A 25,809-nucleotide genomic window follows, 5' to 3' on the forward strand; every position below is an offset into this window, starting at 1 on the left:
CCCTGCTGTTTCCTATTTCTTGTCAACATTTGGTCTTCAGTGATCTCCCGCTGCAGAGAAGCAGACCATCAAGCAAACAAGCAGCCCTGTCGCAAGGAGCTGACTTGAAGAATAACTCTAAAAAGTTTAGCTGACCAAATCAAAAGCAGACTTGCTTAATGAGTGAACAAACAGAGAAATACAAGAGTCCATATTTTTTTTCAAGTCCAAACAAAATAACAAAGTCTGAAAAAGGATGAAACAAAATGGGCCGTTTGTTTTTCAAGTTGCTTGACTGAAGTTGCAAGAGTTGCAACAGCATTTAGTTTTGAAAAAATCAGCATTTTTCACCAGAAACAAATTAATCAAGAAATGGTTAACCAGCTTCACTAGAACACACCACATGAGTAGCATGCATTGAAATACAACTACAGAGGAAATAAATTACAGAGAAAAATAGAGCACAAAGAAAAGGCAAAAGTACCTTGAGGAAAGAAGCGTAATACCAAAATGAGTAACGGGCAAAACACAAAATGTAGTTTCAGAGAAAATCTGAGCTAGCTCCAGTTAAACTTTACTGAGGATGCAGAAACTGTTTGCCATATTAGCTAGTGAACTCTGCTAGTATTAATTACCAAGGTAATCGGAGCCATTCTCCTGCCAGATCTTGAGCCAGCCTGAGAGGCTGTAAGCACCAGTATGTACTGAATCAATAATGAGGAGGGGGAATAAAGCGCAGACCATAGATTTGGCTACAATTCAGTATTTCTGTGATTTTTTTTTATTTTTTTTTTTTTTTTAACATAACTTTAAAGAAAATGCAAGGGAAAGAAAAGACAGTAAATGAGGAGGTATGACTGTCTACCAAGGGTGTATTATATGCTCTCTACAGTTTATTTCAGAATCTAAGAAAGAAAAGGGAGGAACTTCAAGTCAGCAAGCTTAATACATTTATTCGAATTCCATTTTATTGAATGATTTTCAACTGTAAACAAGTTTGCATTTTAGATTCTGTGTGAAATAAATCCCTTCAGAGTGCCAATATAAATATACATTTTCCCTTTGCCCTTGGCCAGCTGTAGTTTATGCATTAACAGGGTCTTTCTGCCCGAAGTCTTTGTTTCCGAGAGCCACTCCTCTGGGATTTCAGCTCCCTGGTTGGCCACTGTCCCCAGCCCTCCTCATAAAACAGCAGGTGGATGTAAACAGCAGGCAAAGTTAATAACCTGCTGAACCAGGGGCAGGAGAGATAGTAGCAATTACACAGAAAGCATTTTCACAGAAGCAGTATTTCTCCTTTGGTACTTCAGAAATGAAAATTGATATTCATAGCCACATTCTACCTAAGGAATGGCCTGACCTAAAAAAGGTAATAAGAGTTTAGATATTCAGTGCCTTATGTTCTCAGCAGCCATTTCTACCAATGTAATTTTTGAAAGAGCAAAGAATGAAGGGTTCTGTTAGAAATATCTCTAGGTTATTGTCTAATTTGATTTTTTTTTCAGGTATTTGTATTGCATTGCTTTACAAAACAAGAGTCCCAGTAAAAAAGAGATGGAAAACTGAGCTCTGTTCCCCACTCCTCATTTAGTTGGGAGCAATCCTTATATTTTTGCTTGGTTTTTTTTGGTGAGACTCAACATTGTCAAATGATGAGGTGTGAATTCCACATTTTTCATAAAACCAGATCTGTCAGGTTCCCAAATGGTATTCACTTTTGTTTTAAATAAGAGAAATAAGCAAATATTAGACCAGATCAATATTACCTAAGATAAAAGTCATTCACATCTTATACCCACAGGTATGAAAGTCATTAACTTTGACAGGAATGGGGTCACTCTAAGTACGGTTAATTGATTATTATGATCATTTTACTAGTATCTGTTATTTTTTCAGTTATGGGGATGAAGTAGCATATTGTATTAAAAATACAAAATCTCAGTTGTCAAAACACTGATGCTATAAGTCAACTTGTCTTTGTGTAGTATTATTATTATTAGACATATTTATTCTTCTCAGTAATAATTTTCATGATCCAGTGAAAAGTACTTGAGAATGGAAGGTATAATTTAGGTTTTCGTGTAATAATTCTAATCCTTTTCTTATTTCAGATTATCAAAATCCATGTAGTCGACTCATTCTGAATTAGGTTTTAGAGTTATTGCCAAAATAATTATTATCACAATTCAATATAGAGATATCTGATCACTTTTTGACTGATAAGGGATCACATCTCCATTCCTACAAAGGATATTGAAAAAAATTACATGAAATTATATTTATATCTAGTTTAAGTACACACATATATAAAATTTGCAATTAAAGAGAGTTCATATTTCCAGGATATCTGTTTTTTATAACTCTTTTTGTTTCCATTAGTCCTAAAAATGAGAGTAAAAAACAGACGACCTGCACTGTTGCTTCTTATTGTAATTCTGTGCTGGCTGTAGTTTGAATGAACATTCCCTGTGTCTGACAGTAATATGGAACCGCTTGATTTCATTGTGCCTGCCTTTGACAGCAAAAGAATACCATGATTTATTTCAGCCATGCTCTTAGGCATCTGACACATTGACTGAAGCTCTGTTTTACACTGTACATTTCCTTCCCTTAATTATTTTGAGGTTGATGGTGGCAAATTCTCAGGTAAGTGTGTTAGCTCTGTGTTTCTGTGATTTTAAATGTGACAGTCCAGTATTAGTTCAATATTAGCCAGGGAGCAGCTGGAAAATGTAAACAGCGTATTAGACAAAAGTCAGGAGAAAGCATGGCATTAAGAACATACATAGGATTATTTCTTCATTAGTAGTGAAAAATAACGTCATTATGCATAAAACCTCCTAGAAATGAATGTTTGTTTCCTCATTTACCTAGGAAGGTCTTTTTAAACATCTATTTGAACTTCCTGTTTGTAAAAATAAGAGCTCATCAATGAAAACACAAATACACTGGATACTGTAGGGGAGATGACAGATATTTTTTAGAACAATTATGTCTGTTTTAAGTGAATAGGAGTTTAAATATCCAGACTACAAAACCAGGTTACTCTTGCTTGTTTCAGATTTTGTTTCCTTGTTTGTGCAATATCCCTGTAAAAGCGTGTGCAAAAGTTCTTCATTCTGATTTTACATGATTTAATTGGTTTGTCTGTTTATTCTTTAAAAGGACAATAAATGCACTGAGATAAAAACACACCAAGAATCCCTTGTTCACTGACATGCATCAAGACTGAATTCACTACTATAGGCCAGTGTTACATTTATTTAAACACTGATAGAGACGCAAATAGCACATTTTTAAAAGTTAATTTCCACCTGCTCCTGCTAGTTTTTGTTTCCTTTGTTCTAAAGACTGAGCGATTCTATGGTTTCTTAATGGGCACAGAATAGAAAACAACTCCAGAATTCCCTAGAGTCCTCTGAAAATTCAAGCCATTAACATCGTTTTCTGCGTCATATGCAGGAAAAAACAATGAGGCAATCCTAATATGCACACATAGTGCCAAACTTTATTTCTTTTTCCAACATTATAAATACTGAAACTTGAACCTAGAAAATTCTATTGTCAAGATACTTATGTAAGAGCTTAAGAACCCATAATAGGTATAAAAATTCATAGAAGTAAATGAAGATCTGTCAATACATCCAACTAGTAACTGAGGGGAAGAAAGAAGAAAATAAGTACAAAACCAGACCACATAGTTTCTCTATGGCCTAAATGCTCCTTGAGCACCTTTAAGGCACTAGTTTTCTGCACAGCTTACAATTGCAATTAGCATGGAGCCAGTGGAACCTTAAAGTTCTCATTAGGCGTGACTCAAAATTTTCGCTAAGTTTAAATATTTATATATATACATAAACTAATACATGTATAAATGTAAATAAAATACACAGAGCCACATACCTAAATATAGCTGAGTAAACCATACACAGCCTCAGGCATTAGCATCCCTGATTGGCTGGAGTCAGGAGGCTTGGGTCTGCACACCCACATTACAGAAGCTCCCAGGCATTAGGTAATGTTTTGTTATTATGGGAAATTCAGGGCTGTATTCAAACTGTTTACACATCAGTGAAAGAAATGCCTGCTCTTGCGGAATTTCCTTTGAAATGTTTCTTTACAGAAAAATGGGAATTCTGAGCATTGTTTTCAGTCTATTATGATATTTCAATATTTCATTTATTTTTAATCTGATAGTTGATTAAAGTAAAAGGAAATCAGCGTCTTATGTAGGTTTTGGGGGTTTTGCATAAACAATTTTGAATCTCTGTGGAAGAATCAGTGAGCGTCTAAGCTTCTCCTTTTTTTAGCTTCTCTTGGCTGTTTAAATATTAATAGACTGACCTTCAGTCCTGCTGCTGAATCATGGAACCTGAAAAGCGGAATCAATACGTCTTTGTGCTAATGATTAACTGATGACAGATTGGAAAATTGTCAGCTTAGTTTTCATATTGCCAAATGCTTGATTTAATTTCTCCATGTTAAAATCATTCCAGTTAGACCCTCAGTATTGTAAACAAATTCAAGCACTTTGAAATCAATTGTAGGTCTTACTTAACCATGTGTTTGAACGGGGAGCTGAAAGTTCAGATGTACAAACACTGCTAGTCCAGTCCAGTTAAACATCAGCACTTCTGCTGAAGTCAGTGGGGCTACTCATAGGCTCAAGTGTTTCTCCTGAGTAAGGTACCACTGGATTGTAGGAACTGAGATTTTATTATTATTGCAAAGTGCTAACTAGCGCTTGTGTTCTTTCTTTCACAGAGATATGGATATGGTGGATGGGTACAGCTGGATCATCACTGCCAGGTTTGGGCTGTTTGGTGCTCTAAGCTGATCTTGTGTTATCACCTGGAATAGAAACTTGCAGTAAATCTATTAAAAAGCAAAGTGGCAATAAGATTGGTTATCTTTTGATACAGATTTCTCTAGAGATATATTTCTTCTGTGAAGTAATATCACTCCAAATCCTAATATACCTCAGTAGAACTTTTTGCTTGAGAGGTGAAACTCACATTCTGTTCTATGAAGCAGTATCCATTTTTCATCATCATCTCATTTTAACACTTGGAATGGATAGCTCTAAGGAATTATTTTGAATAAGATAGGTCAACCTAAGGCAGATTACATATAGATTTCTTTTAGTTAACTGCAGTCATCTGCATGAGAAGCAAAATCAAAAAGAACTGGTATTTTAATAGAAGTTAAAGAACTCAGATGTGAACATGTCTTCACATCTGAGTGAAAGGGAAAGAGTAGTTTCTGTAACTTCATGACAAGGAGAACAAAGAGCAGAATAAGGACAATCCATATAATTGGGACTATGATGTAGAAAAGTAGGAGCCTGAGGTTTATTAGCAAGTAAAAGGCAAACTGGGTCTGGTTTTACTTCACCTTTCTATCACCATCCATTCTATTAACTTTACGAAGATGCTTCTGCACTACATTAGTACAACTAGAACAACATGTCTCCAGATGCTGTGAGTCTATGCAAACAGTCCATGTGCATTCAGAATCCATCCTGCTGGTACTGGTGGAGACAGAACTGATTTCTTAAAGGTTTGATTCTGATCTCACTCGGAGTAGGGCAAAACAGCAGCAATTTCAGTGGCATTCACAGTGGAGCAACAATGTAAAACTTGTGAAAGCAAGATCAAAATGTTGCAATTTACCTTTTGATTAGAACATTATCAGTATTAGTGCTTTTTTTTACAGGAGGGCACAAGGACCTAAGAGAGGTAAGGCTGATATGGCTAAATAGTTCCCTTTGTACATTACTATGGAGGATAACTGAACCAGCTAGTTTAAAATATGTTTAAATATATAATGCCTGTTAATTTCAGTGGAACTAGACATTCCCTCGTCTTCATATCACTTTTCAAAATCATACATCTTTGTGATTGTATACATGCATATATTAACTGGAAAAAAAAAAAGCTGATAAAATGGACACAACACTGTGTCTATTTATTGCAACCTAATGATATACACACTGTCATCATTCTGTAACATGCAAGGCTACCCTGTCAAATGCCTCACAACTATTTATGAAAAAGGACCACAGAATATGAAGGTTGGGGCCGAGAATGAGGAGCAAATAAACGTTGTGCTGAAATTTCAGATCTGAGTCTAAGCAGGCATAGGAGGAGAGAGCAAACCACCTCTTGAACCCAAGTGTGGATGGCACAGCTTCTGAGAGACATGGTAGGTGCAGGAAGGGAAGAATTCTTGCAGGCATTTTTAGCAGCTTAGCTGTTTGTTACAGGTCTGATGCTGAAATTTCTTGCTAAAAATAGTTTGCACAGGAACTTTGTAGCAAGTCAATAATAGCCTTAGCCACTCTGCAGAGAATTCTGTCTAGCCTACTTCTGTCTGAAAATGTTCATGAAAAGAGTGCATGACAAAATAAAATCCTGTGCAGATTTGTGGAGCTGGGGAACTTAACTCCTAAGATTAAAAAATAAAGCAAAAGCTTCTCATGTCATTCTGTGAAGAAGCATCAGGGTCAAACTGCAAGAAAATAATTACATGCATTTTTAAAGCAGTGCAATTTGGCATGGGACTGAGTAGTTTATGGATAATTTTAAATGTAGTTTACTGAACCAAATCAGTCTGCTGGACTTGATTCTTCAATCTCTCTCTCTTAATTTCCACATAAATTAATTAAAGCTTTAAATATCAAATAACGAAATAGAATAGAATAGAATAGAATAGAATAGAATAGAATAGAATAGAATAGAATAGAATAGAATAGAATAGAATTCTTCAGCTGTGTCCTTAGAAAATTGTGCTAACCTTGCAATTAAATATCTCGTGTATTTTATGAGGTTTTCAGCACTGCATCCATTGCTTTGGAACTTGAAAATTTCATTCTTAATACTGCAAAAAACTCTGAGAATTGTTTCCCAGTTGAGGTGTCTGAGTGATTTCTCATTTTAAAAATATCAGATGCAGATTAGTGGCAGTGTCTAGAGACTACAGCAATATGACTCATTTTCCAGTAACAGTGTTGCTGGACCAGATCATTCCATCCTTACAGACACAAGCACGAATCTGTTCAGGTGGTTTGCTTACCTGCATTAGCAGGTTTGTTGTTGCCAACAGACAATGCTGTGAGCTTACCCTTGGCCTGTAGTGTGTTCACAAAGAATGAGTTAATGCAAATGAAAACAACAAACTCTTCAGCTAATTCAACGAGAGCAGCACATGGTTTATTAGAGACCTTTCCTATATTGCAAACCCTGCTGCAGCATTCAGAGAACAACCATTTATCTCAGCATTTAGGTATGAGCACTGTCAAAGTTGCTAGTAAAATCACAATCCATCTAATATTGTTTTCAGTATTGGCAGACAAAAATATATATGAGCAGGTCAGCCGGTATGCTATTCTTCACGGAAAAGGTTGTCAGGCATTGGAACAGGCCGCCCAGGGCAGTGGTGGAGTCACCATCCCTGGAGGGGTTTAAAAGGTGTTTAGACAAGGTTCTTAGGGACATGGTTTAGTGCTAGAATTAGGTTATGGTTGGACTTGATGATCCTGAAGCTCTCTTCCAACCAAAATTATTCTATGATTCTATGCCTTAGCTCTGTCTGAGGAAAGAATTTTGTGTTCACAGAAATACAGTAATCCAGTAAAGTCCACACAGTCTGTTCATATGCAGTGCGATGCTCAGTTCTACTGTCTTTTTTTTTACTCGCACCCCAAATGTTTTTCTGTTTATTGGGCAATCTGCACCAATGCACTGATCTTTTTTAAATGTATTGGAGTGTATGGCTAGAGTAAACCTTTCTGTCTGGTTGGAAAATCAATTTTACAAGAACCTGAAGTATTTTACTAGAGGATCGGGACTATGTAGTTGTTATTACTGACCGTAATATTTCAAGTGGATTTGACAACCTGTGATACAGCTAACAAGCAACTTGACAGTTTGCCAAGGCAGCACAGTTAGATTTGTTGAAAAAAGCTTTAAAATATTCATTAGGGCAGTATATTTGTGAATGATGTATGAAGGTAATAACAAATTCAAGGTTAAGATCAGTCTGACTTCTCGGAAGGAGGGGACAGAAACCCGGCTCTGCAAGAAGTAATGAAATTTTATTAGTTATTTCTGGTTTAGCATACTAGTAGGGAATATTCTGATTTAACAGTTTGGGGTTTTTTATTTAGAAAAATAGACAGAATCCTAAATAAACCAATTTTGAGAAGAAAAATCAAGTGGCCTTTGGAGAGAGGGAATTCCCTTTCCAGAAGGGTCAGAAGACTGCCCTGCACTTAGCTTCTGTTTACTGTGAAGGTGAAGGAATAGCTGCTGTGTTTTCTCATGTGGTTTTCAATTTTCAACTGCAGATGCAGCGTGTTCTCTGTCCAATACATCTGCTGCATGACCGCCCTTCCCCATCCCAAATACACAGGGTCAGGTGGATCTTCTGACTTCCATCCATTTCCATTTATCCCTATAGTAGCTGCAAGCAACCAAGAAATACTCAGGCCTGGCAAGTATTGGTGAATTGTATCTCATCGATTTGTGCAAGCGTAAGCCAACAGAAAAGACTGTTTTGTCTGTCTTTACAAGTCCATAGAAGCGTGTGGATACCTACAACTATAACAAAAAGTTTGCTTAATGTGATGACACTGTGCCTCCTCAACTTTTTTGGACAATTGATAGATCAACCAAAAATTAAGTTTAAAAAGGAAGTTTCCATGTTCATAGTTAAAGGAACAGTATTAATGGTATATTTGAACTTTGTAAGTTTGGGAATTGGTGGCGTATGGGGAAGGTATTACACTAATTCAGGTAATGGCTTTATACTATGTTTAGGTTTTGTTTGGGTTTGTTTTTCTTTTTAATTTGTTTTGCTTTGTTTATTTGTTTGTTTTTTCCCAAGGAGAAAATGTAATCTGAAGACAAGATAATAGGTCTTCTTTTGTCTCAGTATCACTGGTGATATGAAACAACTGGACTGAAATTAACAGAGTTGCACAATTATTTCTCTAGTTACTGGAATCATCGCAGTGCTATTGACTTTAAAAGAACACACACATACCCAAGGGGCAAGTTTAGCACAGATTTAATTAGAGCATTGTTTTCAGGTCAAAATTTGGTTTGAGGATAAACTTGGATTAAAGTACCTGATATCTTTTCCACACAAATATAGAATGATATACATTGCAAAAGAAAGGGGATTCTTTTATTATGAAGAATTCATTCCATCTGAACTATAAATGACTGTTTTATTAATGACTATTTTAAAATAGTCTTTGATTAAAAATACCTACTGAATAAAAATAAAAGAACAAAATTAATTCACTGCATTTCTGTGGGGAACACAATATACTCAAGCGACAATAAATTAGCATGTACTACTTTGTCACATTTATAATTTATAAAAATGTCATTTCACAGGGACAGGCAAAGATGATGAAGGATGGAAAGGTTTTTAGAGTTATTCAGGAGAACTGCTGGGATCCAGAAGTACGAATTAAAGAGATGGACCTATCAGGTACCTCCATAAAGGAACTGAAATCATTGTGTCTCATTTAGAATAACAGCAATGTCTCTGTTAGTACATCTGAAAGTGCTCAGTAACAGTATCAAAATTAAAGAGTTAGCATACTGATTCAGTAGTTTAAATCTGTTGAAAGTCAGTGAAAATTGATATGTTTTACATTCAGACTCAAATGGGACATCTTCTCAAAACTCACCTCATTTTCAGTAGCAATTCATTCCCCACATGGGCTCACTGATTTTGGTGGGATTGTTAACACACTAAGGAACTAGTTGATGTAAGTAAGTATGACTGACTGTGGTCTTGAAAAGGTGACAATTCCTTTCTCAGAAAAGATAGTTTTCCCAATTTAGAAAGAAACAAACCAGATGCCAAATTTGAAGGTTTATTTTCCATCAAGTTACTTACATGCCACTAAATAAGGTTTTAAGACAGGAGACTGAGAATGGGAGAAGGAACTTCTAGTCTGATCAATTATTTTTGTTAGTTCTTATTAACACCGTAATTCCAAATAATTTTTGTGAGAGAAATGTTATGTTACTACAGATTACTTGTTCTTAGATTGAGACCTGAATAATTCCCTACATCAGTTTCTCAGTAGACACAACTTTAATATCTTCTCCAGCTTTTCGTAAGGAATAAATATCTGAATTACTTCAAAGAGTGGATAATTTATAAGTAGCATCTTTATGATTATTGTTTTCTTCTCTCATGGGATAGCACGTTAGGAGATACTTCAGGTCATTCTCGTTATGGAGGTTTCCTGCAACACATAACATAGGCCAATTTGGGAACTCAGGGCCTGGTGAGCAATTTATGTAAACACAACGTAGGTAATTTTCAGCTACCTCATTTTCACCCTGGAGAAGCAATATGTCAGACTCCAGCCATTAGACTATTAATGGGAATGCTAGAATGTCTTCGCAACGCCTCTGAAATCTGCAATCTTCACTAGACTCTAATCATTCCCTGAGTTAGCACAGGGATTTAGGGTGCTTCCACATCATTCAACAACAGTGTAGATCATAAATAGCCTTTGGGCATCTTTCCCTTTCAGATATTTCCCCCAACACTAAGGGCAATTTTCTATAAAACAATTCTACCCCATTTATTTGTTGTAGACGAAGGGAAAACACAGGACCAATTTTTTTTCTAATTTTTGCAACAGCTCTCCAGAAAAGAAAATGTATCACAAAGCCAGCACCATAAACTAAACAGTGCTCACTTGGTTAAAAAAAATCTTAAACTGTGTGTTACAGCACCATCTGGTGACTTGTGCCATAACAATATCCCATTATCACAGCACTCCAGAGATACAGGCATCAGCCAATTAAGTGGGAAAAAAAAAAAAATCTTTGTGTTTTTCATTCTTACTGATCTTCTAATTATAAAGCCTATGAGCCATATTTACTCTTTTTCGGTTTACAAAGCTGTAGCTACTTAGTTCAAAGACTGTTTTCTGTAACACAGGCTGAGATAGATTATACCAAAAAATTTAACCTGTGAACACATGGTATGATTTTGGAACAAAGATGCGAGAAGTCCCCCAGCTGAACAAAACTAGCATCAGCCACTGTAAGGTATGTCATGGCTCGGCCCCATCCAGCAGCTAAGCCCCACACAGCCGCTCGCTCACTCCCCTCCCTGGTGGGATGGGGAGAGAATCAGAAGGGAAAAAGTGAGAAAACTCGTGGGTTGAGATAAAGACAGTTTAATAGATAAAGCAAAAGCTGTACATGCAAGCAAGGCAAAACAAGGAATTCATTCACTGCTTCCCATGGACGGGTGGGTGTTCAACAATCTCCAGGAAGTCGGGCTCTATCACATGTAATGATAACTTGGGAAGACAAACACCACCACTCCAAATGTCTCCCCTCATCCTTCTTCTTCTCCCCAAATATATACTGAGTGTGACATCGTATGGTGTGGGATATCCCTTTGGTCAGTTGGGGTCAGCTGTCTGGCTGTGTCCCCTGCCAGCTTCTTGTGCACCCCAGCCCGCTCACTGCTGGGATGGTGTGAGGAGCAGCAAAGGCCTTGACGCTGTGTAAGCACTGCTCAGCAATAGCAAAAACATCCCGCTTCTCAGCACAAATCCCAAACATAGCCCCATACTAGCTGCTGTGAAGAAAATTAACTCAGAGAGATAACTGACAGCTTGGTTGCTAAAAGGCTTTACCTGTGCAATGCCCAGGAAATCTTGCCAGTAATTAGAATTGGTAGCCAATGTACCAAAGAAACGAAATTAGTTCTCATAATCAGATGTCCTAGGTCTATTTGGTATACAAAGCTGTGTCTTGATCCACTCAATAAAACAAGCTGTCAAGGTAATTCAATAAAACAACCTGTAAAGGTAATTAACATCACAGTTCTGTGACACAAATCATTACAATTTTGTTGGAGAAAAACTTCCAGTTAATTCTAACTGCCTTTTCTTATTATTTTCTCCTTCATAAAACCCCCTGAAGAGGGTATAAAATAAAGTTTTTTCTGTGCTGATTCTTCTTCTTCCTAAAGCTAGTGTCTAGGAATGTTCAGCTTGGAAGTCTACCCTTAAGGTTTATGTTAAATTTGCTCAGAAATGTGAAAATGGATTGAAACCAGATGTAATGCTCATTGTGGAAAACATGGTAAAATGTTATCAAACACACTAACCAAGTGTGCAGTAGCATATTGGTGGTTATCACAACTTAAGCTGTACTTTGGTATATACATAATTCTGCAGACCTAATCCTCAACCCCAAACCATTGCCACTATACATAATATTAATCAGGCCTTATAAGAGAGAGTCAGCTTCCCCTCCTGTTTCCTACTTAAAATAATGAGAAGGAGAATAAAGCATTTTGTTAAATATTTGAGTGCTTTGGCAAGTTCATTGTCTTAGAAGAAATTCTCTTAGTGTTTTTTCTGCCATCTTTCGCATTACTAGTTTCATTACTAACAACAAAGTTAATCTTTTTAAATCATGACAAAATATGTGCATAAATATTACAATCAGATGTAAAATTAAAAAAAAATTAGGTTTGCAGGTAACTATTTGGTGAAGTGCTAATTATTGTTTATTGTTTCTTCAGTTGTTAATCTGCCACGTTTAGTGTGTTCATTCCTGTAACCTGTCACACTCAAAGTTATGGCATAGAATTGTGTTTGAACAGAAACCAAACAATATAGATTTAATTCTCTTGATTGTTAATATCAAAGTTCTTTCTAAAACCAGACAGAATTTCTTATACGTACAACTTTAGTAGTCCAAATAGAGTATGAATGAAACCAAACACAATCTATCTTTGTGGAACGTATTGTTTAACAACCATTGTTAACATTGTTTATCTTTGAACTAATTTACACATTCGCTTATTAAATATATGTGATAAACATGACCCCAAAGCAAACTGTATTCTGTTGGTTTTATGTCACATTCATTTATGTGAGAGTAACATTAAATTGCTATTTTAATTACTTGTACACATTCATAACAAATACTACTAAAATCAGAATACTTAGTTCCACAAAACAATCCAGTATGAGTATGAAAGTGTTGTTTTTATTTCTACTTAGCAAAAATATTCCAATCCTAATAATCTGATACACTACAAAATCTACTACCATGGTTCTCAAGTAGCAAAAAAATTATTCTATCCATGTCACTGTTAAATCAGTCTTTCTTACCATGAAAGCTTTTACCTTCTACCTTTCAAACCAAAGCACTTTTTTATTTTAAACATTTTACAAAAAAAAAAAAAGAAACACTAATAACTGTTTTTTCTTACTCAGGAGTCACAGTCCAAGTCCTTTCCACAGTCCCTGTGATGTTCAGCTACTGGGTAGGTTCCTACTAGCATATTTTGTAATTCATATGTTACAAAATTAAAAAAAATAAATGCATCCTCCTATAAATTAGATGACTGAAGTAGTCATAAGAGCATGGAAGTAAATGGGAAATTGTTCTGCTGTGAAAAACAAAAGACAAAAATATAGTCCAGGTATCAGAATAGCCAGCAGGGTGTCCTGGCAAAGCCCAGCTCTGCAGGACACCTGAAAAGGAAGAATGAGACAAGAAAGAATTTTTGCTGGCACCCTGTGTGGGTAGCTGGAAACACAGAGAGAGAACTTACACAGCATGAATCCCTGGTTAACAAGTAGACAAATATATACAGATTCCATGAAAACTAGACATCAATCAGTATTTTCTCATTTAAAAAGTGTGCTTTTGTCCCACTTTTTTTTTTTTTTTTTTTTTTTTTGTAACGTGGCATGGGACTTATTGACCTAGAATGCTTTGAATCTTAAAAATCAGTAGCAAATTGAAATTAATATGTTCCCTGCTTGGTGATCTTGAATGCATCAAAGAAATAAAAACAGTCCGAGGAGATAAATCATAGCAAAATGCTAAATACCTTCTCAATTTGGCTATTTAGCTATGTGTACAAGTCATTACATGTACACAGATATGATACATTAAAAATCATTGTGTTAAGCCCACATACAAGTAGTACCACTGATGTTCAGAATTTCTTGTTGGGTGACACGTCTTTAAAATTTTATTATTGTATCTGTGGGAATATTTTCCATTTAATATGTATTTGGGGGAAAAATAGGAAACTAATTGTTTGGATATTGCAGTTCCCGTATTAGAATTATGCCTGTTACCTCTGTCTAAATGTTAGAGAAGTTTGCTGAAGTTTTCTCTGTAGAATTCTCATACTCCAGCATCTCGCATTTCTTATTTTTCTCTCTTCAGCTCCAGTAATAGGAGAGTAAGTAGTCATTGCTATGTTTAAAAATGATATGCTGAGGTTTTTGCATTGGGATAAACAAAAACGTAGGACTGGTTTACATAAAAGACCGGTTACTTGTGTATCAGCAGCTTGGGCTTTGTTACACTCATACTGAGCAGTAAAGGGAACAGCAGTTGATAAAACATTCAAGAGAAGCAGCAGAACTGCACCCAAAGGTTTTAAAGCAAGGCAGAATTTAGCTCTACTGGTTTACAGTGATTCAGAACTGTAAAGTAAATTTTAGGTTCAAACCCTGTCTCTGAATTGTTTGCATTGACATTTATCCAGTATCTTCCAAAGGTGATAACATTTGAGAACTATATTTTAATGAACTATTCTGCTTAATATCTTACCAGGCCAAACCTCAGGATACTTTAGATCTAGCCCAGATATTAAATAATGACTTAGCTGCTACAGTAAAAAAGTACCCCAAGAGGTTTATTGGCTTGGGTACATTACCTTTGCAAGCTCCAGACCTGGCTGTGAAGGAAATGTATCACTGCGTGAATGAACTTGGGTTTCCTGGAGTACAAATAGGATCTCATGTCAATGAATGGGACCTGAATGCACCGGAACTGTATGATATTTATGCTGTGAGTAAATGCTTCTTTCCTTAATTCGGGGACTTCTGTGACATGGAATTTTGTCTAAAAATATCTTGGTACATATTCAGTTATCAACTAAATTTATAGATATATTAAAACAATTGAGCCTTCTAATCTGCTTAGTGATCAGAGATATTCAGCTTTAACTATGTATGATGACTCATAGGATATAATAGCAGAAATGCAATATAAAACATTCTGAAACATACTTTAGAATAATGATTAACAAAATATTTTTATTATATAAATTCTTAGTGTACAAGTTGCCTTCTTGCTTTATGAGTTTAAGTGCAGTATAAATGAAGTATTTTTGCACTGTTTGCGTCTGGGTTCAAGTTACTGTATCCAATTCTATTGAGATAATTGAGGAAACTCCCTGAGATTTTCAGAGCTACATGTACAGCCAGAGTACCATACAGAGTTATGCAAATGGAACCAAAAGTTCCGACCTTAATGTATTGATTATAAAATGAATTTAAAGATTGCATTTCTTAAGTAGCCTGAGGTCCAGATGAGTATGGTCATTTGTCTAAGTTTTGGGATTTAGTCAATATACATTCTGTATCTGTTGCACAGGTTTTATAGCTGTCAGCTTGAAACTGATCCATAGAGTTTATTTTTCAGAATGCCCAATTTATTCAAGAATCCTGTTAGTGTAGCATCTGGACTATTTGTTGTTATGGTCATACACAGTTATCAGCTTCCACTTGTGGAGATGCATGCATTCACAGAATCACAGCATGGCTGAGGTTGGAAGTGACCTCTGGAGGTCACCTGGTCCAACCCCTCTGCTCAGGTAGGGCCACCTAGAGCCAGACGCCCAGGACCATGTTCAGATGGCTTTTGAATGACTCCACAAGTTCCCTGAGGACAACCTGTGCCAGTGCTCAGTCACCCCTGTGGTAAAGAAGTGTTTCCTGATGTTCAGAGGGAACCTCCTTTGTTTCAGTTTGTGCCCATTGCCTCGGGTCCTGTCACAGGACACCAGAGAAAGGAGCCTGGCTCTGTCCTCTTTGCACCCTCCCTTCAGGTATTTATGTATATTAATGAGTTTCTCCCAAATCTCTCAGCATGAGTTTCTAATGAGTTTCTAATGAGTTTCTCCCAGCTCTCTCAGCATTTCCTTACAGGAGAGGTGCCCCAGTCCTTTCATCATCTTTGGACTCTCCTGTAGCTCTGTTTCTCTCTTATACTGGGATCCCTCTCTTATACATTCTTCAGCTTATGTTTCACGCATGTAGGAAGTAACCTCTGTTACTTGTAGAAACATCCTTGGATAAGAAAGATTGTGAAATGAAGCCATATGTGGTAATGAACTTCATCAATCTAGCAAGCCAGTTATTGAACTGCTATTTTGGGGTTACAAATGTAGATGGCAATTACTCTCTACAATCCAAAAGTTGCAGCTTTATTTGTGCTTGCATGGGTAAATAAACCCAAATTTTTCAAATGTGTGATAATCTCCTTAGCAACAAGAGGAGATCCAGAAATACACCTCACAAAATTAAGATGCCAAATCCTGGTTAAGGATATGAATAACTTTGATGACTACATACTTAAATTTAAGCAGATAGTTAAATTACTCAGTCAAAATCTGCATCCTATATTGTTTGTCTGTTTTCCTTTCCAAATATGTCAGTAGTTTTGGAAAAAATACTGGAGTGGGGATGAGTTATTGGTCAGAAAACAGGTAGATTTCAAACTCTTAAGGTGGATTAGGAAAGTTTTAACTTTTTTTTTTTTTTTTAAGCTAAGCAGAGGGCCAGAGGGGACAAATGTACTGCAAAACCAATGAAGGTTCCTGAATGCAGCTGGAACAGTTCTGCAAAAGCATCCTAAAATTGTTCTATAAAACATCATGAGAATCATTCTCATATGTTTTATGAAACCAAAAGAATGCGAGTTTGAACTGAGTTTTATACTGCAGGACGGTTGACAAACACAGCTAAAAAAAAAGTATTTTTGTACTGCATTAATCTGAGGAACACTTGGCTTATGAAAAAGATGTTTCCAATCCTGTAGTCTCAAAAGGAACTAAGAAACTGAGTGAAGATTTCAAGGTTATGGCCCAGAGAAGTAAATATAACCAACTGTTGCTTATAGCTCTTATTTCTGGGCCTATTTCCATTACTAGTACTAATGCTCAATACAATTTTTCAGGTAATCTTTCAAGTATGGCTAAGAACCAAGATGCATTTTGGTATGATTACTCGAAGTATGTACTCTTTCTTTTTGCTGCAGGCTGCTGAACAATTAAATTGCTGTCTCTTTGTGCATCCCTGGGACATGCAGGAAGATGGAAGGATGTCCAAATACTGGTTTCCCTGGCTATTAGGTGAATATTTACTTCACTTAATGTACGTTTATGAACTGTCACTGGATTATGCCCAGATGATACAGAGAAAAATGACATGATTTTTCTATCAGTCTTTTTTTTTAATTGCTATTAAATCTGTTGTGTAAATTCAGCAGTCATTTGGTTTTTACCTTGTTTATTTTTTCTAACTTTTAAATACCTAGAATTAAAATTACTCAGTTCTTCCTGAACTGCTCCAGTGTGCGTCCCACACACGGTCTTAAGTCCTGCCAGCAAACCTGCTCCAGCACAGTCTCCTGAGCCTGCTCTAGCACAGGCTTCCCATGGGGCGCATGGGCCATGCAAACCCAGCACAAGGACATACCCAACCTGCCTGTCTGCTGTCCTGGTGATGGAGGACAAAAACTGGGCTTAGCATTCAGAAGATCTTAGCTTCCAGCCCTCTGTCCTCATTTTGGTTAATTAATGTTCAATTCCATGTTCCTCTAATAGAAAAGATATGTAACCTTTGCAGCTGCTCTGTAACTTATATTTTCAGTAGGCTCAAGCCTAATTAAAGAAAATGAAGATAACATTTTAAACTCAAATACAAAAATAAAAATCAAAAATAAAACTCTTATACAGTAAAACAATTTTTGTTCTTAGGCATGCCAGCAGAAACAACCATAGCCATTTGCTCCATGATTATGGGAGGAATTTTTGAAAAATTTCCTAAGCTGAAAGTTTGCTTTGCACACGGAGGTAGGTAATATTCCTTGTGAAACACCTGTTCATTAGCTGAGCACGGTACAGTTGTATTTTCTGGTATGCCAGGTAACAGGGTCACCACTTTAAGCCTGCCACCAGCTGAGTACTGTTATCGCAGAGATTATATCTGCCAGATGCGCTGCTTGTATGAACACTCTCTAGCCAGTTTCAGCTAGTGTTTGAACTGTTACAATAGCCTTTCAGGGGAATGAGGAGGAAGGGGACATAGGAGATGGTTTGGGGAAAGGGACAAGGAAGCAACAGGAGGAATTGGGTGTCACAGTAGTGAAGAATTGGAGAAAACAGAAAATAAGTTAATGAAGAGGAAGGAATAAAAAAAATGCTGGTGCAGAGCACTTTCTTTCAAAATAGCTGACAGTAAAGCCTATGAAGCTCTGTTGATAATGTGGCTTTTTTTCCTCCTGTATATTTTCAGCTTCTGTTACTAAAAATTTCTTCTTGCAGGTGGAACTTTTCCTTACACAGTGGGGCGAATCTCTCATGGATTCAACATGCGCCCTGATTTGTGTGCAGTGGATAATAAGGTGGATCCAAGAAAATACCTTGGTTCGTTTTACACAGACTCTCTTGTCCATGATCGTGGTGCACTAAAGCTGCTAACAAGTGTAATAGGAGAGGTGAGTTTTAATGCTTCCAGAAGCAGGTGAGTCATTCTTTAATTCTCTATGAAACAGCAAAAAGAGAAGAGAAGAAAGCAGGAAGAAGACAGCATATTCACCCAGTAAAAGCAGAACATGAGCTGTTATAAACTTATGTGCTTATGCCACGTTTGTAATGTTCCTACTCCATGGAGTGATTGAAATGGTGGTTTTAATCCAGAGAATCACGCGCTGTGAACCTTAGTTCAGTGAGGCTAGTTCCTTGTGTAAGGTAGCACAGTAATCAAGTGTCTTTAAGTAGTTTTTACAATAGATTTAAATTACATACAGATGTGATGTGCACTTCCATTTTACAAGATACCCGAAGTCTCACAGAGTTCACTTTTCTGACAAGTCTCCCCAAATCTAGACCATGTTCATCCTACATATGTTGTCTTTCTACATATAGTTATAGTATAGAAGGGATAAGTCTAGCTCTTGAATTTTAAATTGCCCAGTTTAGGTGGTCAGATTCCTTTTTTTTTTGTTGTCAAAGAAACAAGATGACTTGCTTATTTCTCCTGTTCAATTTTAAAATGTTGGGAGACGTGTTTTGCCATTGTTAGAAAGACCTTGGTGAAATAGAAGCTGTTGTGACTCAGCCTGGCTGAGACCCACAGAGTGTTTTTCTGGTCTGATTCTGTTAAGCTGAACTGTAGATGTCAAGAGCAAAGCAGGAGAGAAAGTACAACACGATGCTTAATCCATTGCTCATGAACTTGACTTTTTTTCCTCTTTTAACTTGTATAGAAGGCCAGTCTCTGAGCAGTTCTGCTTTAGAGTAACAAGTCAGCTTTGAGTCTTAAGGCTGCTCTAAGCTATGGCTGTTGTGGGAAAGCCGCTGTTTTCACACCACACTTGCATTGTAATTTCTCTACCTTTATTCCTAAGAAGCAACACATAGACTCTGGCCCTTAATGATGATTAGTCTTTGCAATTGAAACTTAGTTGCTTTGGGAGAGAGAGGTTATGGATTCTAATTTGATCATCTAAAAGTCACTCAGCAATAGCCTCTCTGGTGTCTCATTTATTTTGTCAACAGACTTCTGAAATGAATTTTCTTAATGCAATAAATTTGACTAGTGTATACATGGGATGTTGGTGTCTTCTTTAATTATCCTCTGAGTATTTGGAGTTCAAGCAATGTGATATAGGTGGAACCACAGTGCTAAAAAGTCATGAGTCAGATCGCAAAAACTTAAATGCTTCTAACCCTCCAGAGAACTCGAAAAAAAGTGTATTATTTTCTATTTTTCATGGCCTAAGGCATCTTATCCTCGAAAAGAACATTCACATCACATTTCCAAGCTTTACCTTATAACCATGAAGATCAAAAAGATACCTCTCTTTTTCTGATGAAAGCTGATATTCTTTCATAATGCCATTCCAAGAGTCAAATGCTTAAAAAATTGTCCAATATCTCAGTGGTTTCAGTGCTGCCATGTGTTGGCAGAATAACAAACAGAAGATGAATAAATGTTGGGCTGAAAACAATGTGATTGGGTCTCGAGGATGACACTGTAAGTTGATGAGCTGCAGGTTTGAAATAGGACAGCTCTCTGGAGTATAGTTCAGAGCTGCGCCAGGAGGGCAGCGTGTGTGCAGATGTACTTAGACATGGCTGCAGGTCCTTGGGGAACAGCCAGTGCCTGGCACCGCAATGTCATGTGTTGGCTTCAAGCTTAGGAATATTAAAATCCAGTGACAGCTGTGATGAGTCATGTACATCTAACTTCATCCCTCCTTAGTTTTGGGTGCAGGTTGATTGGAGCCTATCCCAGTTACAGGAAGAAGTACACATTTCTGAGGAAGACTGCAAAATTGCTGCAGTCCTTCGCTCCCCTCAGGATGAAGGAGCATGAGGTGAATTTAAATAAATACAAAATCCCTAATGATGCTGGCTATAAAAAGTGTAGAACTGGGTTGACAGGGGATTGAATGATTCAGTGTATCTCTGCAAAAGCTTCCTCATGGTGATTCCTCAAGACCCATCATCCAAACATAAAACATTCTCTAGACAGAAGCTGAAGCTGAACTGGCTGTAGCAATCTGGCATTTTTTCTTGAGATGTATCCTGATAGTAGGAACCAAGGTGAGATTCAAGGCAAATACAATTTTTCAGTAATATAAGAGGACAAACTCATGCTTGGTGCTCTTTGAGATTCATTTTAAGATTCAAGTCCCTGTTACTGTGAAAAAAAGATCTGTTGACTAGAAGGGTCCACTGAGGTTAACCATTAGCCACATGTACCTGTTAAAGGAGAGGTGCACTAATTAAGGTATCAAACTGTAAGTCCTCTAGGGAAAACTGACTTTGTTGATATCCTTTGGAATAATATAATAATACATCTGTGATGCTAGGAGTATTATTTATCTGCAGAGACTTCACAGGACTTCTCTGAGGTTGGTTGCTAAAGACTGAAGCTTAAGAGTATAAATGAATAATCTAATGTCACTAGTAGCAGAGCAATAATGCTGCTTCTAAATTTTTCTTATTAATTTACAGTTCTTAATTTTACTGCTAATGGAGAGATCACATAATTAGCTGTGAAAAACTTTAGAGGAAAAGAAAAATATACTTGAAATAATATATATATTATTCCAATGAGGACATGGGATTTCCTTCTGCTTTGGTATGCAGGAGATGTAAACAGGAAGGTACAGACCTTCCTGCCTTCCTTAACCTTGACTAGTAAAGAGATGGGCAAATACTAGGTTTCCTTCTCCTTTACTTAGAAATCAATTTTCTCATATAAAGCTAGTATGCTTATTGGGTGGGGGTTTATTTGTATATGGCATACATTTAGTTTTTGTATCTGAAGAAAATGTATTTGTATCAGATTGAGTATTATGTAAAATAACGTATTTAGCTGCTTAAACGTACACACATCCAAATATATTTTGCTTAACATAAACTCAGAATTCAATCTGGTAGACAGAGGAGTATAAATTCTATTCAAACCTTATGGCAAGACTTCTGTAAAAAATTATAAACAATACAGGACAGAACAATAGAATGTGTATCTTCATTTGGATTTCGTGTAAGCTTTTGTATAGGTTCCTTCAGAGACTCTCGGGTGACATCTGCTGGAAGTAAAAAAACAAAAAGCATTTGACAAATAAGAAAACCAAATCATTTAATAAAATAACTGAAATATGTTTTCTTCACCCTATTTCAGTATTGGTAACTGAGTTCAAATATTGTAACAAGTGCCTCGAATTAATGATCTTGACTTCAAATTCATGAGACATTTAAAAACATATATATTTTTAATGAAAACTGTGGGTTTCAAATATTCATGTCTCCAGGACACAAAGCTTAAAGGAAAATAGACTTTTGATAAAATCAAGAGAGTTGGCAATATGCACTCTCTGAGGCACATAAAATGGGGCAATATTATTCCAGTGTGAAAATGAACCTGTAACAACGTGGACCTATCGAGGATCTGCCAGTTTATTTTCATCTTTGATAACAGGAATGATGCATACAGATTTTTATTGAATTTCTTTTCACTGACTTACTTTCAGAAACAAATCACATCATGTCAGTCATATTCTCAGACACATGTTTCAAACGCATATCCAAACTAATATCCAATCACAGTTAAAGACATTTGTAAAAATTATAGACTTTTTGTAAATGAGATTTGGGGTTTGTTATATGAAGCTGGATACTAGTTAAATAAAATTAAATACTTTTTTAAAATTTAAGTGTTTGTAGTGATTCTGCATTGTACCATGCTTTAAGTAGTATCACACTGCAATTATTACAGCTTTTAAACTATCACAAAAAATATCATTTTGATTGCTTTATAATTTTTATGACATGTCCTCACATATATATAATTCTCTGTGTGTCCATGCATGTGTATAGTCAAAGAGTTTCAAATTCAGGAATGCAAATCCAACTATCTTTTCTGCGATTGGTGGAGAACTTCCTGAGATTCTTAAAGAAACACGTCAAAAACTCTCATAGTCAGTTTGGACTACACACAACAGTGCAGAGCATGCAGTGAGCATGGAAAAGAACCAAAAAGCAAGTTAGGAATCAGAAGGAAGAATTCTGTGTATCCTTTGTTGACCATTTAATTATGGCAATGCTTAACTAAGATTAATCGCTGCATTTTAGGCATTTTAGGCAAACTACTTGCAGTAGGAGTAGTGCAGGAGAGCACTAGATGCCTTTCTCTTATGTTTCAAACCAGCACTATAGTACAGAAAATCACTCTGAGTAGGAAATTACCATTTGCATTTTATTCACCTGGGCAATATACACTCATTTCCATGGGCCTGGGATTTGTGGTTTGAACTTTCTGTGTATAAGAATAAAAATACACCAAAGTGTAGTTAGACACCACAAAAACTATTAAGAAATAACCTGTACTTTTTTCAAACTTAAATTCACCCAATAAACTCAAGTCATTTTTTTCCAGCTTCGTTTTTTCCTGGTGAAAGTTGGAACCCAAAGATTATCTTCATGTTCAGTTTCATAATTAATCAGTCCAATACATCCATGTCATTTCCTGTGTATTTTTATTAATTCCAGAAAGCACGTGCAGCTATATTGTTTAATGCTACTACAAAATGTACATCATGTGTTTTTATTACCAGGACAAAGTTATTTTGGGGACGGATTACCCTTTTCCACTTGGGGAACTGGAACCTGGAAAATTGATTGATTCAATGGAAGATTTTGACAACAAACTGAAGGTATGATCTTTATATTTGAGGTATTTTTCCATCTTTTTAAAGCCTCTGGTTTTAGACATGAGATAAAACACTGAAAAGCCAGTGTAATACACTGATTTCTGCAAAGACTGGAAGAGGCCCTTTAGTCTCTTTGCAGCAGTTCATTTTAAAGCACAAGTAAAAGCATTTGAGTAAAATATGAGGTAAGCACACACAAACATATATATGTGGTTTGTTTTTCCAGGACAAACTCAAGGCTGGCAACGCTCTGGAATTTTTGGGTCTTAGCAGAAAACAATTTGAATAATGAGGAAGATTATTAAAGAGACCAAACTTCGGAAATAATGTGGAACCCTTAAGGATACCTTTATTTGCAAGTACAATTCTACAGGTGAAAAATCTATTTTAACAACTCTATTATGGTCTACTGTTATTTCCAAAACAAAAGTGAGAGTAGTGGAAATAAGTATGCACAGGTATTTCTGTGCATATGAGGATTTAGGTTGTACTCAAACAATTCTGAAATCCCTGCTTTCATTAAAAAGAAAAATTTCATCTTTTGCAGTTGCACTAAAAATCTCTGAATGATAATCAAGGTCATGTTTATTAGGACTTGATTCTCAGGAACAAAGAACTGAGAAAATGATGACTTGCATCCATTACATTTCAGTCTTTGTTAAGCCAAATAAACAGAATTTAGAAGAATCTTAAACCAGAATTTAAATATAATCTTGTTGATGCCTTTAAGCCAATTGAAGTTGCAGCATACCGCACTTCAGCTCAGCACTGCAAGTATATGCACTGACACTTTGTAAATGTTGTGATGGAATAAAAAGGTCTATGTGGGGACTCGTGTATGTTTTAGCTGCTGCCTACACCACTGGCAACTTATTCATCAGAAACAACTTGAGCAATATGGTTGTAGGTGCAGAAATAATGTATTTGTGTGGGTAATACTTTGCACGTCACTGTCAAAATAAATACTAGTGTTTATCAACAGTGTGGTTTAATGTTCTGTTCCTTAAAAAATACTTCCTAAAAGTAAGGTTGGGTACTTTAAATGTTGAAATGTTAATGCTCTATATAGTTGCAATCCTGCTATAGGAATTGAAAGATGGTTTACTTTAACTTAAATGGATTTTATACTAGTCAGAAAAATGCTGATGAGCACTTAGAGTCTCATGATCGTTTGTTGGCTATATGTGATGTCACCATTCTTCTGTTTAGTTGTAGAACACTCCAAGAAAAATATTAGACAGAGTTCGTTTCTGTCCATAACTCTCTTTATGTCACAGTCTGAACCCGAAGGACATAAGCAGTTCCTGCTGATGCCAGCAGCTGCTGGACTACAAAGAAGGCTTTGTTCTTCTTTACAGTGCCCAAAAAAAAAAAAAAAAACCAACCAAAAACAAACGTGGTTTGTGCAGGTTAGTGATATGTTTTCTCAGCTCTTGCAGTTGAATCTTTACTATACTGCTTCTCCAAACATATTCCATAAAAGACTACGGGACCTCAGAAGCTGAAGTTGTCAGCAGCTCACAGGTTTAGGCCCTGGGAATGTCAGGTTTTCATACAAGAGGAAAAGAGGACCCAGACAAAATAGCTTTAACAGTATTAGCTGTCCTCAGGCTTGCAAGACTTCTGTTGACCTTTTTATTTAAATATCTACATGCGAGTATTGAGCTACTTAAATGTATGATTATTAACAAGATTATTTTAATTAAATTTCAAAGTAGAAGAAAGGCAACTTCATTCTCATATAATATTATTTTCCTTCAGCATATTTGATTTTCACAGATGTTTAAATGGATTTAAGACAAAAATACATTGTGGTTCCTCCAATACATTTTAAATTTATTAATTCTTAATTTTTTTAATGAATGAAACCAGTTAAGTTAGTGAGAATGCAGTGTCACATCTTTGGGGACCAAGGTCTGGAACCTCTCCAACAGCAAGAACAGTCTTTAATTACCTTAACCTGTGACTGAATGGGTGATTGCAGCACTTTGCATGGTAATTAATTAATGTGCATACCCTGCATAAATCATATTCACTATGGACTGTCATTATTTAAAGATATTCTACTTATTCTTGATATGTTCAGATTTTTAAGACAGGGATTTTTATAATCTTCCCTGCATCTTCCTTTTTTTCATTAACAAAGCTAATGGAAAATTCTAATGATACAGTCAGAAGATAACATTCTTAATACTCTTCAACCAATTATTGAAGGAATAAAAAAATATAAATTGGACACCCAAGCACCGTGAGATTCCGTAATAATTTAAACATTGCACTTTAAGATTGTTAAAGGCACAGAAATAGAAGGCAAAGATCAGCTATTAATTACAACAGAAGTCTTTATAGTTAAATTTCCTCTGCACATGCAAAATCTTAAAAGATGATTTACAGTTGGGAAGATCAGGCAAGTAATGCACCTCTGTCCATGCTGCATTATACTTCTATGTATTTCACTAGTGTTCTGTTGAGTCGTTACAAACTTAAAACAGCTTGTACAAAATTTCCA

At 36.2% G+C, this 25,809-nt stretch overlaps 1 protein-coding gene across 1 annotated transcript; it reads left to right on the forward strand.

Annotated features, from left to right (window-relative positions):
- Nucleotides 1-1,291: 1,291 nt before the first annotated feature.
- ACMSD (aminocarboxymuconate semialdehyde decarboxylase) lies at nt 1,292-24,710 on the forward strand (the record flags this gene model as incomplete). The annotated part of the gene is made up of 10 exons (XM_082055146.1): nt 1,292-1,348; nt 4,744-4,788; nt 9,384-9,480; nt 13,262-13,311; nt 14,622-14,858; nt 17,112-17,205; nt 17,833-17,928; nt 18,400-18,572; nt 23,205-23,303; nt 23,527-24,710. 10 exons carry the CDS (start codon nt 1,292-1,294, stop codon nt 23,587-23,589), a joined length of 1,011 nt encoding a protein of 336 aa, XP_081911272.1. The 3' UTR covers nt 23,590-24,710.
- Between the last annotated feature and the right edge of the window lie 1,099 nt (nt 24,711-25,809).

Source organism: Streptopelia decaocto, assembly GCF_964273445.1.
Source record: "Streptopelia decaocto genome assembly, chromosome: 6".
In the NCBI taxonomy this organism is placed as follows: domain Eukaryota; kingdom Metazoa; phylum Chordata; class Aves; order Columbiformes; family Columbidae; genus Streptopelia; species Streptopelia decaocto.